This window comes from Bos indicus x Bos taurus, chromosome 10, assembly GCF_003369695.1.
Source record: "Bos indicus x Bos taurus breed Angus x Brahman F1 hybrid chromosome 10, Bos_hybrid_MaternalHap_v2.0, whole genome shotgun sequence".
NCBI classification, from domain to species: domain Eukaryota; kingdom Metazoa; phylum Chordata; class Mammalia; order Artiodactyla; family Bovidae; genus Bos; species Bos indicus x Bos taurus.
The window spans coordinates 62,808,373-62,823,357 of record NC_040085.1 but is presented as its reverse complement, the minus strand read 5'-3'; the positions used below and the strand labels follow the sequence as shown (position 1 = coordinate 62,823,357).

The window sequence follows — 14,985 nt, the reverse complement described above, 5'->3', positions numbered from 1 at the left end:
CAAAAAACCATGGAAAAGTTTTAGAAAACAAATAGCTTTACTTGCTTTAAGAGACAGCTACAGCATTTAATATGTGTATATGTTGTAGAAATAATCTAAAATACAAATGAACTAGCAAAACAAATATTAGTTTAAAAAAAAAATGGCTTTGTCTTAAATATCTTATGAAAATTAGTAATTCATACATTTAATACAGAACTGATATGTTCTAAATTTCACTCTAGATATTTAAAATAGTTTTTCTCTCAATGAAAATAATGATACAGCCTTAATTATAAAATAAGACCAGAAGGAACAATTCTAATAATAATTACTCTAATCATTTAGAAAAAGTATTCATAATACTAATTAATCCAAGCAAAAATGTTAAACATTTAATACTTAAAGATATGGCTATCACTGAAAACCTGTAAGACTGAAATAAAAACAAATTAAATAATACAGATAAACGTTTAGGAATGATCAACAATTACAATTTTGAATCTGAAACTTTCCACAAATAGATTTAATAGTAATTTTTAGCCATAGTAACTTTTACCTTCTTACAAACAAGCAAAGGGAATTTAGAAAGAATTTAGTCAAAGGGCAGTAATATGACAAATGTAAATAAAACAGTCTCCAAAAAGGACTTTTGAAATTTTCTATTCAAATTATACTATATTTACATACAAAATTATTTGTTTTTATAATAAAATCTGCAATACTTTTTGAAAGAAATGTTTTAACTTGGTTTTTCCTTTTTAGAAAGTATAATTTGTAGTTTTGACTATAATCCTTTCAGGCGTAGGTTAGACTGAGTTAGTACTGAAAGCGAGAAACAGCAAAGACAAATACAGATTACCAAATCCTAAACTAATGACCTGTTTTTTTAAAAGTAGGGTAGCCTTCCAAACTAGGAAAGCCTTTCATTATGAAGTAAGTGGTGTCTCATTTGCTTGTTTTCCCTACAGCTATACTGTAACAAAGTGAAACCTTACTAAAACTACATTCCCAAATTGATTTCCTTAGTTAATAGCCTCATTTCAAAATGTATGCATGTGCATATTTAAAATACAATATAATTAGGTATTAGCTCTGGACCTGATAGGCAGCTGCCTATCAGCAATACTGTGAGTAATTAAATAATATTTACCATTTACCAAAAGAAGAACTTCATACTGTTAAACTGGCCCATCTGCATCTTCCTAAAATGACAAACATTATTAATTCTGCCTAAACAGAGAATTGTGATAATGAACTGGTGACACTTTCTCTCCACTGTATGAAGCAGAACCAACTGTGTAATCATTTGAGGGTCAAACACATATGAAATTACTGTAAATTGAGAAAGTGAAATCACATGAGTGATTAGGAAAACCATTTAAGCAACAAAAGGTGTTCTTTGGGGTTTTTTTTTTTTGTCATGTATGTACATGGGCCATAAGAAAGCTCCATCTCCAATTAGTTAAAATTAACTTTAACTAATCAACTACTTTACCTGAAAACGGTGAAAAAAAGTAAAGCTGCAGCTGCTGCTCCAAATAAGCCACACAGCAGATTGACTCGGTAGGCAACCGAACCAAAAGGAAATAGTAGAATTGCCAGTTTAGCCACCAGAGTAAACAAAGGGTAGCCAGGAGGGTGGGCAACCTAAGGGAAAATTAGCAACAGTTAGGAGGTTTCCATCTAGTTTTAAAGGAACAGTCACACTGGCTTTCATTGAAAAGTAGCCCTTTTCCCAGGCAAGTATAAAGATTAAGAGACAATGACTAAATGTTTGAATAGTGGTTTTCTATTGTAATCCTCTTGTGCCAATACAAATAAATATTTTCTTTAGTGGATTTGGCAGCGTCTATCACATGGTGTGTCACCTAGAGAAAGGGTGACATATTTCATTGTCAGTTCTTAAGCAGTTTGTTCTCTGGGTTCACAGTACATTAGGGTCATTTAAAAGGCTATTGAAAAAAAGCCGGTTCTGAAATATCGCATTGGTTAGAAAGTTGAAAGACCACACTGCTATCGGATTACCACCATGCTGACAGTCCTAAGGTCTTGCCTAAAGGGATCATACACCATAATAAAGTTTATTAAATAATAAACTTATTAAAACTGTTAACCCGATTTATTTTATTCTCCATAGCTTATACAAAATTTGGGGTGATAATAAGCCAGCTACTGTATATATAGTAAAGGCTTTGCTTTATAATTTAGTTTAATTGGATTTAAAACTTAAAGTAAATTGTCACGTACTGTACTTATAAGTTACTAAAAACTGGGGTTTGAAAATAAATTAATCTACTTTACTCCATGCTTAATTAAACTTTCTTAATTCCTAAAACTGTTAATGAGAGCATTGATTAAACAATAAAACTAATACTTACTCCAAGCTCATGTGCGGCTGTGATCAGTTCCCCTGTGAAAAAATAATGTAAAACCAATAATTACTATTAGAAAATGACACTCCTCCAAAGTTTTCAAAATCCAAATGCTTGCATTGGGGTTTTGCATTAATTTGACTGGATAAAACTGTAAATCTGTAGAGATTTAACAGCATGAAATAGTCTCAGAGTATTTTCTCCCTTAGGTCTCATTGAACAAACTATCTTTGACAGTTTTTAATAACTGGTCAGTGGAAATATAGGTGAATTCTAGTTTCTAAAAATGCTTATTTTAAACAAGCTCCTACTATAGGAGGGAATAATATCCAGTATCTTGCAATAACCTATAATGAAGAATATGTAATATGTATAACTGAATTACTTTTCTGTACACCAGAAACTAACACAACATTGTAAATCAAGTATACTTCAATTTTTTAAAAAAGCTTACTTTCCGTCCTGAAGGTTGTTTACACTTGCAAATATATAAAAACTCTTACAGAGCATTAGTGTAAAACGCTGTTATCCCTCAAGAATTTAGTGCAAAACTGCCTGTAAAAATGCAACCTTATATGTAAAATGAGCAGAAGCTGGATTTGAACAGTCTATAAAATGTGCCTTTCCGCCCTAAGCTGGCATTTAGATACCTTCTCTACATTCATTACCCTGGATATTTTTAAACAATTGCCAAATGCTTATTAACTGCAGGTTATTTTGGCAAGCTTTGATTACCACAGCACATTTTTTTTCAAACCATTAAATCACCATGTCATTTACATAGTTCTTTGTAATTCCTCAACATTAGCAATTACTTCTAAAATTATGATGTAGTAATTCAGTGCCTATTTGATAGTCCTTTTAGTATCCAGGGACTATTTCTGACTCATTCCTATATACATAATACTGTACAGTTTAAGAAATCAATCAATATTAACTGATTTATGAAAGTTAAAAATTATCAGAAAATGTATTAATGTCTATTTTCTATCCTTCAGTGGCTATCAATGTCCTTCATTTCTAGAACCCTGATCATATTTTAGACCTTTTCTCTTGTCCTGGGCTATGGCAGTAGCTTTTGACCAATATTCTATTTCAATTCATCTCCCTACTGAAATCACTAATTACTGCCACCCCCACCCCCACCCCCCGCCCCGCCAGAGGTCAAGATTGTTTTCTTAGTCTAAAATTTCTCAATGGCTGCTCTCTGCCCACTGAATGAAGTTGATTTCTCATTGTGACACCTAAGCCCTCTACGGCTTCTGGTTTCTTTCCCAAGGCTTATGTCCATGAAACTTAGGCTCACCTCTGTCAGATCGGGCTCCCCACTGTTACTCTGAAATGGTCCTCTTTTGCACCTCTTATCACTCACTTTCTCACCCAGCATTCTCTCCTAAATCCTTCAAGGCCTGGTTCAATTGTTACCTTCTCAGTGACACCTTTCCTTACACATACCCCTCCCCAGCTTCACCCATTAGAATTAATCACTTCTGCCTCCTTCATAGAACCTGCCTGAACCTATTTAGCACTTCTTTAGATTGCTTTCTATTCTGGTTAGTTGTTTTCATTTGTCTTTTCCACTAAGTTATCCATTTTAGGGTTCTGTCAAGAAGACATCGGCACCTCTCCCTCCTGTGCCACCCAGAAGAGTCCCGCACATAGAAGATGACAAAAAGACTCAGACATCCCCATCAGGTGGGATAATTGCTCACTTCAGAGAAGCCCCACAAGGGCATGAAAGACAGATACTACTCACTTAAGTCACATGCTTAAGGACATCTTTGAAGTCTTCCAGAAAAATTCAAGAACATCTTAGAAGACAAAAGCCCTTTTTGTATCTTACACAAATCATTCATGGTTTTAAAATGCTTAAAATAACCTTCCCTTTGTAGATACTGTTACCAAAACTGTATTTATCATTTTATATTCCAAAATGGGTTTGCTCTTATGTGTTCAGTCCCAAAAGGTTTTAATTAATTTCTGATTCTTACATTTCTGTAAGTGCAATGAAGCACAGTTCAGTTCAGATTTTCAAGGCCACTATTCATTCTCCTCAAATAAAAATGTATTTAGAATTACATCTAACATTAAGAAAAATGCCCTATTTTCTCTTACCATTGAAAAGTCAATATACTGTTATTCTTTGTGGGAGTTGTTGGTAGAAAGATGAATCTTGAATGTTACAAACCTCCATCACCAACTCTTTTCGTATGTGAATTAAAATCTAAATAGAAAAGATGCTAGTGTTCAAAGTCTATTATGTACCCTTGATAAAAAGCTAAAGAGAAGCACTACTCTTAAAATTGAACATGATACAAAGAGAAATAATTAAAAAAAAAAAAAGCCTTCTGGCACCTTGCTTTCCCTCAATCAACCCTTTACACTAGGGTTCGATGGGTCAGTGGTAAAGTGTCCACCTGCAATGCAGGAGATGTGGGTTTGATCCCTGGACCAAGAAGATCCCCTGGAGAAGAAAATGGCAACCCACTCCAGTATTCTTGCCTGGGAAGTCCCATGGGCAGAGGAGCCTGGAAGGCTATAGTCCATGGGGTTCAACAGAGTTGGACAGTACTTAGCAACTAAACACAATTTGTCAAATATAAGTCCTACTATACCTGTATCAGAATTACCTGGATGCCTTTTAAAAATGAAGATTCCTTGACCATAACCTAAATCTCCTTACACAACACCCTTTGGAATCAGGGCCAATGTTTTCCAGGCAATTCTCAAGTATCAATATATTCAAGCTTGAGAACCACAACTTTGTCTGGGACAAAAATGGGTGGCAAACTCAGAGTAGTTAGTAGATGTTTCACCTTTACATAACCCAGATCCCTCTGTATGTTAAAAATATATAAATATACATATAAGCTAATTTATTTTTCCCAAGAATAACAAACACAAGTGAAGGCTAGATTCCCAACCTTTCCTCTAAATGACCAGGAATGCTTTTGCCCATAAATCAACAATGTGTATCAAGTGGTACAAAAAGTAGTTTTGGCTAGGCCACACAATGTGATGGATTCATGAAGTATAATTTAAGACTTATTAGGAAGAAGAGTATATGCTTTATGTTGGTCTTGAGATGCATTCTGTTTATTGGTTAAAAAAAAATTCATAAAACATGAAATCTAAAGAGAACAGTACATTAAACACATAAGCAAAATTATCAAAGATGTGATTTACAAATTTTACTGGCAACATTGGAAAAGTTTATTTAGCATTCTCAAAAAAATGAACATAAAAATATTAGAAGCAACTACTATCCAGCATCAAATGAAACAAATCAGAATACCTAAAAAATCTGATAACTCTAAGTGAATAGATAACTTTATTCTTTTGGGAAAAAAATAAAAGACATTATTAACGAAAACAAAGTAACAATTGTAATGGTGTGGGGCAGGCGCCAGATATAGCAGCCCCACTTAGCTACTGGTCAGCACCATAGTGGACCCTCCCCCTCTTCTGTATAAAAGGAATCCAAATTTAGGTTGTTTTGTGTGTGTGTGTGTATAAACTTTTTATTTTGTATTGGGGTGGTGGTGGTGGTGGTGTAGCCCTCATAATTAACAAAAGAGTATGAAATTGTACTTATACAGTACTTAGGTGTAACCTCAAAAATGACAGAATGATTTCAGTTCATTTCCAAGGCAAGCCATTCAACATCACAGTAATCTAAGTTTATGCCTCTACCACCGATGCCAAAGAAGCTTATCAGTTCTATGAAGACCTAGTAGATCTCCTAAAACTAACACCGAAAAAAGATGTTCTATTCATCATTGGAGATTGGAATGCAAAAGTAGAAAGTCAAGATATACCTGGAGTAACAGTCAAGTTTGGCCTTGGAAAACAAAATGAAGCAGGGCAAAGGCTAACTGAATTCTGCCAAGAGAATGTACTGGTCATAGCATATACCCTTTTTCAACAAATCAAGAGACTACTTTACACATGGACATCACCAAATGGTCAATACTGAAATCAAATTGATTACATTCTTTGTAGTCGAAGATGGAGAAGCTGTATACAGTTAGCAAAAATAAGACCTGGAGCTGACTGTGGCTCAGATCATCAATTTCTCATAGAAAATTCGCTAGTGGCTCAGATGGTAAAGAATCCGCCTGCAATGTGGAAGACCTGGGTTCAATCCCTGGAGTGGGAACATCCCCTGGCAGAGGGCATGGCACTCTAGTATTCTTGCCTGGAGAATCCCCATGGACAGAGTCCATAGGGTCGCCAAGAGGTGGACACAACTGAGCGACTAAGCACAGCACAAAGAAAACCGGGAAAAACACTAGGCCAGTCAGGTATGACTTAAATCAAATCCCGTATGAATTCGCAGTAAAGGTAACGAATAGATTCAAGGGACTAGATCCAGTTAACAGAGTGCCTGAAGAACTAAGAACAGAAGTCCACATATTGTATAGAAGGTGGTGAACAAAACCATCCCAAAGAAAAAGAAAAGCAAGAAGGCAAAGTGGTATCTGAGGAGACTTTACAAATAGTGGAAGAAGGAAGAGAAGCGGAAAGCAGGGGAGAGAGGGAAAAGTACGTCCAATTAAATGCAGAGTTCCAAAGAATAGCTAGGAGAGACAAGAAGACCTTCTTCAATGAACAGTGCTTAATAATAGAAGACAATAACAAACGGGGAAAGACGAGATCTCTTTAGGAAAATTGGAAACATCAAGGAAGCATTCCACCCAAAGAAGGGCACAATAAAGGATAAAAATGGTAGAGACCTAATAGACCCTGAAGAGACCAAGAAGAGATGGAAAGAATACATGGAAGAACTGTATAAAAAGATCTTAATGAACTGGATTACTATAATGGTGTGGTTAGTTACCCAGAGCCAGACATTCTGGAGAAAAAAGTCAAGAGGGCCTTAAGAAGCACTGCTGCTAATAAAGCTAGTGGATGTGATGAAATTCCAGCAGAACTATTCAAATCCCTAAAGGATGATGCCATCAGGTTTTGCATTCATTATGTCAGCAATTTGTCACCCTGCTGATTTAACTTATATGCAGAGTACATCATGCAAAATCCTGGGCTAGATGAAGCACAAGCTGGAATCAAGGTTGCCGGGACAAATATCAATAACCTCAGATATGCAGATGACACCACCCTTATGGCAAAAAGTGCAGAACTTAAGAGCCTCTTGATGAAGGTGAAAGAGGAGAGCGAAAAAGCTGGCTTAAAACTCAACATTCAAAAAAGTGAAGATCATGGCATCTGGTCCCATCATTTCATGGCAAATAGATGGGGAAGCAATGGAAACAGTGAGACTTTATTTTCTTGGGCTCCAAAATCACTGCACATGTTGACTGCAGCCATGAAATTAAAGGACACTTGCTCCTTGGAAGAAAAGCTATGACAAGCTTAGATAGCATATTAAAAAGCAGAGACATTACTTTGGCAACAAAGGTTCGTCTAGTCAAAGCTATGGTTTTTCCAGTAGTCACGTACGGATGTGAGGGCTGGACCATAAAGAAGGCTGAGCACCGAAGAATTGATGCTTTTGAACTGTGGTGTTGGAGAAGACTCTTGACAGTCCCTTAGACTGGAAGAAGATCAAACTAGTCAATCCTAAAGGAAATCAGTCCTGAATATTCATTGGAAGGACTGATGCTGAAGCTGAAACTCCAATACTTTGGCCACCTGATGCGAAGGGCTGACTCATTAGAAAGACCCTGATGCTGGGAAAGACTGAAGGCAGGAGGAGAAGGGGATGACAGAGGACGAGATGGTTGGATGGCATCACCAACTCAATGGACATGAGTTTGAGCAAGTCCTGGAAGGATAGGGGAAAGGATAGGAAAACCTGGTGTGCAGTAGTCCATGGGGTCCCAAAGAGTCAGACATGACTGAGCAACTAAACAACATCAGCAAATCTGGAAGACCCAGCAGCAGCCATAGGACTAGCAAAGGTCAATTCTCATCCCAATTCCCAAGAAGGGTGGTACAAAAAATGTGCTAACCATTGGACAATTGTACTGATATCCCATACTAATAAGGCCATGCTTAAAATCCTGCATGCTAGGCTTCAGCATTATGTGAACCAAGAACTTCCAGATGTCCAAACTGGGTTTAGAAAAGGAAGAGGAACTGAAGATGAAGTTGCTAACCTTAACTGGATTATAGAGAAAGTAGGGGAATTTCAGAAAAACATCTCTTTCATCAACTACACCAAAGCCTTTGACTGTATGGATCATGACAAACTGTGGAAAGCTCTTAGATGGGAATACCAGACCATCTCACCTGTCTCCTGAGAAACCTGTATGTGGGTCAAAAAGCAACAGTTAGAATCCTATATGGAACAACTGATTGGTTCAAGATCAAGGAAGGAGTACGACAGGGCTGTCTTCTGTCACCCTGTTTGTTTAACCTACACGCTGAGCACATCATGAGAAATGCCAGGCTGGATGAGTTATAAGCTGCAATCAAGATAGGTGGGAGAAACATCAACAACCTCAGATATGCAGATGATACCACTCTAATGGCAGAAAGTGAAGAGGAACCAAAGAGCCTCTTGATGTGGGTGAAGGAGGAGAGTGAAAGAGCCAGCTTAAGACTAAATATTAAAAAACCTAAGATCATGGCACCTGCCCATTACTGCATGGCAAATGGAAGGGGAAATGGTGGAAATAGTGACAGATTTTCTCTTCTTGGGCTCCAAAATCACTGCAGATGGTGACTGCAGCCATGAAATCAGAAGACAATTGCTTCTTGACAGTTAAGTGATGATAAACCTAGACGGTGTATTGAAAAGCAGAGACATTACTCTGCTGACAGAGGTCCGTATAGTCAAGGCTATGGGCTTCCCAGTGGTCATGTACAGTTGTTGAGAGCTGGACTGTAAAGAGGGCAGAACGCCAAAGAACTGATGCCTTCAAACTGTGACGCTAGAGAGGGCTCCTGAAAGTCCCTTGGATGCAAGGAGATCAAACCAATTTTAAGGAAGATCAACCCTGAATATTCACTGGAAGGACTGATGCTGAAGCTCCAGTATTTTGGTCATCTGATATGAACAGATGACTCACTGGAAAAGTCCTTGATGCCGGGAAAGATTGAGGGCAGAAGAGGAAGTGAGAGGATGAGATGGCTGGACAGCATCACCGATGCAATGAACATGAACCTGGGCAAACTCAGGGAGATGGTGAGGGACAGGGAGGCCTGGCATGCTGCAGTCCATGGGCGTAAAGTCAGACATGACTAGGTAACTGAACAACAACACCTTTTTATTTTGTATTGGGGTGGTAGTGGTTTAGTTGCTAAGACATGTCCTACTCTTTTGTGACGCCATGGACTGTGAGGCCTGCCAGGCTCTTCTGTCCATAGGATTTCCCAGGTAGTACTGGAGTGGGTTGTCATTTGCTTCTCCAGGGGATCTTCCCAATTCAGGGGTCAAACCCTTATCTCCTGCATTTGCAGGTGGATTCTTTACAGCTGAGCTGCCAGGGAAACCTGGTATAGTGGATTAACAACGTTGTGATATTTTCAGGTGAACAGCAAAGGGACTCAGCCATATGTATACATGTATTCATTCTCCCCCAAACTCCTCTCCCATTCAGGCTGCCCCATAACATTGAGCAGAGTTCCATGTGCTATACAGTAGGTTTTTGTCGGTTATTCATTTTAAATACAGCAGTGTGTACTTGTCCATCCCAGACTCCTTATCTATCCATTCCTCCTGGCAAACCGCTAAGTTCCTTCTCTAAGCTTGTGAGTCTGTTTCTGTTTTCTAAGTAAGTTCATTTGTATCATTTCTTTTTAGAGTCCACATACAAGGGATGCCATGCAGTTTTTCTCCTTCTGACTTACTTCACTCAGTATGACAATCTCTAGGTCCACCCATGTTGTTGCAAGTGGCATTACTTCATTTTTAACGACTGAGTAGTATTCCACTGTATATGTACCAAGGTTTTTTTTTTTTTTTTTTGAAGTGCTAGTCTGTCATCTTTTCAGTCTGCTAGCTTTACAATTAAAGTGGTTATTCCTTGCTCCAACAACTGTTTTCCCAATTTACTGGCCTGCTGTACAGAAAGCAAAATGAGCTTGGTAACATAATCATAAATTTTAAATAGACTTCATCACTAAATACATGATGATAGATTTAAAAGAATTTAGAGCATAGGCTAGTTAAGAGAGCACGCTCTAAATTCAATCTACTTGGGTTTTTTTCCTCTTGACTACCTCTATCTTCTACTTGTGTGATTCTGGACAGAGCTTAACCTTAGTTTTGTCATCTATAAAATAAATGAGTACCTACCTCACAGGGTAGCAGCTGGGAGAATTAAAATGGCAACCTATGTAAAGCACTTTGAACAGTGCCTGGCACATAGTAAGTGCTCAACAAGTGTTATTATTATTCATTCTAATCTCATCCTTCAGGCTCAAACAACCATAGTCAAGAACTATCAATGCTTTTTTTCAAAGGTACAGATCTATTCAACCTGTAAGTAATACTCTCCAATATCAAAGCTCTCACAACTATAAAGTTATTTCTATTATTTAGTATAAAACTTGAAAATAACTCCATTCCCCACTATACTAATGAAACACTGCTCCTATTCAATAGGATCTGAAAGAAAAAATAAAGGTAATGATGTGTAAAAGGAACATCAGGGATCTTCAATGTGGTAGGCAGCCTTGAAGATGGCCTCTAAAACTCCCAAATTCCAGTATTCTCACTGGATAACCCTCTGCCGCTGAGTATGGGCTGGACATACTGACTCACTTCCAAGAATAAAACAGGGCAGTGGTCTGCCACTGCCAAGACTGGGTTACAAAATGACGGAGCTGTAGGCAGAGGTGCCATCTCTCTCTCTCTCTGTGAAACCCCCACATCAAAGAGCTGGATGAGGTTTAGAATTTAATCCTTGTTAGGTTGAACCTTTGAGTTGACTGCACCCCAGCCCACACCAGGACAACAAACTTGTTCTGGATAAGAGTACCCACTTAAACTGCACCCAGATTCCTGATCAACAGAACATGTGAGAGAATAACCGTTTGTTGTTTTAAGCCACTCAATTTGGGGGTATTCTGTTATGCAGCAACTAAGGTGTTCAGTTTTTTTCAGTCTATAGATTCACTACCCCAAGTTTCAGCACCATTCTGACAAAATCACTGATCACTATTAGGCAGTATTAGGTGATCAGTTTGACAACAAAATAAAACCTGCATCTGCATCTCATCCCAAATACGCAACCGATTATTCATGTGATTTAAATAGCCCCGAGTCACGCTTTTCGATAGAATCAGCTTTAAGCCGCAACTGGTTTCCACTATTTTTAAGTGTTCTCCCGCAAATAGTCTGCAAGGCTGGTTGCTTTTCAACGTTCAGATTTCAACTAAAATATCACCTCCTTAGAGGCCTTTCCGGACTAGCCATCCGGATAGAGCCACTGCCTACCCAACTATCAATCACATTTTCCTCTTACTGTCTCCAATAACTTCTCCCAATACGTTGTGTTTATTCAACAGTTCGTGTATTGTCTCTGCCCGCATTACAACACTCTCCATGAAACTTGCTCGCGGCTCCTGTCAGCCCTTTTGTCTGGTACACGACAAAGACTCTGCAAGTAACACTGGTATCTGTGGACGAAAAAGGAATGGAAAGCTAGGAAGATGATCTGGAGAAGTGGAGCGGTCAGTTAAGTCCCATGAGGAGAAAGCAACCAGCCCTGTCTCGAAAGGCTGAAAACTACAAGAGACCAGAACTACAGGAAAATTACAGAAATATAAACACACAAACTGGTTTTGAAACGCAAAACCCTGCGGGGGACCCCGGCGGGAGGATGGAGTGGGCGAACTGACCAAATCTCGTGGAAACGGTCAGAATCAGGGAGGGCAGGAGGGACGACCTTGAGAGTACATTACCCGAGTCGCCCCCTGGCAGCGAGGGGGGCAGCGTGAGAGTGAACACGGCGGCCACAGCGGCGAACACGGCGACGCCGCCGCAGAGGCCCCCAGCGCCCCGCGCCCCCACTCGGGCTGCCTGCCCCCCAAGCCGGGCCCCCGCCGTCGCCATGGAGACCCATGGGCCAGAGGGGACCAAGAAAGGAGGACACGGCGGGCCCCAGAAGTCGGGGCGCCAGGAGCCCACAAGGCGAGAGGCGAGCTCGGCACTAGGCGGCCGCGGCAGCTTCCGGGTCGGGCCGGACCGCACCTTTCTGCGCCGGCGCCGGGGTAGAAAATGCGGGATCTCGTGGGACCCAGGCCCGGGCAGCCGTCAGAGTGCCCGGGGTGTACAGAATTATAGTGTGCTTTCCACTGGCGCATCACAAGGGACAAACCTTGTTTTAACAGAGGAAGCCTGGGCCGCCGTCGCTATGGCCTCCCCCACTTCCTGGCCACTTGGTCGGGTCTGACAGAGACGGGAGCCGGGTCGCCAAGCGGGCCGAAGGAAGGGTAGCGACTTCCCCCGGAGGTGTGGGGTGGAACTGCACGAGGGGCCCCAGCCCGCCAACCCGCAATGTGCGCCTAGTTAGTCAACATACACCTAAATCACATGTTTACTGCGAGTAATTATATGCCCGTGTGCTAATTGTTAAATCGCCGAGTTATTTTCAGAGAGATTAAAGAAAGCTAATTGGTCTTTTTTTTTTTTTTTCTTTTCTTTTCTTATAGCATGAGGAAAACTTGGGAGATGAGTTGAAAAACTTGAGTTTCTGAGGTAGTACAAATAATTTATATCATGATAAAATTGTCTCCTACATTGATGAGGAGGAGTGTTTCTGTGAAGCTTTGACCATGCGGTGGAAAATGAATTGAAGTCACTGCATTTTCCAGTTGGCTGCAATACCAGAAAGAATGGGGACTCTTACACCAGCACAGAGAATGGTTCTTGGTAAAGTCTTTAAGCTTACTTTATATAGTATTGTAGCAACTATTCTGGAGTGGGAGGGGAGGTGGATATCTCCCTGGAACGCATCTCAAAAGACACTGATCAGTGATGGTCTAAAACGTGTTATAAGCAAGCTGACAGGAACATAGAGTCTCAAACGTAGAGTGACTTAACACACCTGTGTAGACTGGCAGCCATGGCGCCAGCATTACCTTGGCCTTTCTCAGGTACTCCATAAGGCTGTCTCTGCAGGATTGCGAGTCCCTGGAGAACCGGTAGGAAGCCTCTAAAATGCTCCCCGTAATCTGACTCCCTGTATTCACTCCTTTATGCAAATCCTCTCCCCTTGAGTGTGGGCAGGACCTAGTGACTCACTTCTAGCAATAGAATAAAACAAAAGTGATGGAGGTCACTTTGGAGATGAGGTTATAAAAGACTGACTTTTCATCTTTCTTGCACTCCCCACCATGGGCACTACCTCGCTGCCCTCCCACTTGTTCACTTTGATGAAGCCACTTAACCAGGTTGTGAGCTGTCTTATGGAGCCATCCACATGGCAGGGAACTGAGCATCACCCCCGGCCAGACAGCCCACGCAGAGCTGAGGCCCTTGGTCCAACAACCTGTGAGGAACTGAATCCTGCTAATCCCTCCTAAGGGATCCATCCTGCCCCATGGGATCCTTGAAGTAATGACTTGCCTCCGCCAAGGGCTTGATTGCAGCCTTCGAGAGACCCAGCTAAGTCTCACACAGATTGCTGTCCTGCAAAAACAGGACAGCAATAATAATAAATAATAAATGCTGTTGTCCACTAAATTTGGGGGTCCTTTGTTGCTCAGCAATAGGTTACTAAGACAGCCTGCCTTCCATTTCTTTTTTTTTTTTTCCTTTATTTTTCTGCTCTGCGTCTTTGTTGCTGCACAGGCTTTTTTTAGTGGCCAGGAGCAGGGGCTACTGTTTTGTTTGGGGGCTTGGGCTTCTCCTTGCAGTGGCTTCTCTTGTGGAGCATAAACTCTGGGGCTCCCTGGCTTCGGTAATTGTAGCTCAAGTGCTCAGTAGTTGCAGTTCACGGGCCCTAAAACCTGGGCTCAGAAGTTGTGATGAGTGGAGTTTAGTTACTCCAAAGCATGTGGAATCTTCACAGACCAGGGATGTCCCCTGCATTGCAAGGCAGATTCTTTCTACTAGGGAAGTACCGTTCCATTTCTTTTCTAAAAGAACATGCTAGTGAGTAATACTGACTGAGCCAAGCATATGCTTCTTTCCCTTTTTATCCATTTCATCTTTTGCTCATGAGCTTTATAAAAGGGTAACTTTTTATCATGGCAAATTCCACAAGAGCATAAGTATTTGCCCATATTTGAGAGGTAGAGTTCAGTGTTGGAGTTTGAATTTGGGAATTGTCACATAAGAATGAGATGAATGCATAAGTTCACAGAGCAATAATGTAGGGAGAACAGGTTGAGGTCAAATATTAGTCAACATCTTCATTTAGGGCATGAAAGGAGAAGAAAAGAGAACAGTGGAAGAGAGGAATGCACCACAGGGAACTAAGGAAAAAATGACATCGGTGATGTTTACCTGGGCAGGTTGTTAGAGAGAGGAGAAGGATGGTGAGGAGAGCCACATCTAGGTTTATGGGGCTTAAGTTTATCAAGTTGGAGAATCCTGTAAGCAAAAGGATACAAAACTGCAGATACGAAATTAACTATGGGCATTGGAAGGAGCTTGTACTAGTGACAGGCTGTTAAGTTTTTTTTTTAATTAAAGTATGGTTTATTTACAATGTTG

The 14,985-nt window shown here is 40.2% G+C and overlaps 1 protein-coding gene across 1 annotated transcript in view; it reads right to left on the bottom strand.

The window, feature by feature from the left end:
- The window catches only part of TMEM260 (transmembrane protein 260), a 73,210-nt gene extending 60,709 nt beyond the window's left edge, over positions 1 to 12,501 (bottom strand). Inside the window, 4 exon segments of the mRNA XM_027554189.1 lie at positions 1,478 to 1,629; positions 2,361 to 2,392; positions 12,228 to 12,354; positions 12,356 to 12,501. Coding sequence (XP_027409990.1) covers positions 1,478 to 1,629; positions 2,361 to 2,392; positions 12,228 to 12,354; positions 12,356 to 12,388 — 344 coding nt within the window. The 5' untranslated portion in view covers positions 12,389 to 12,501.
- Between the last annotated feature and the right edge of the window lie 2,484 nt (positions 12,502 to 14,985).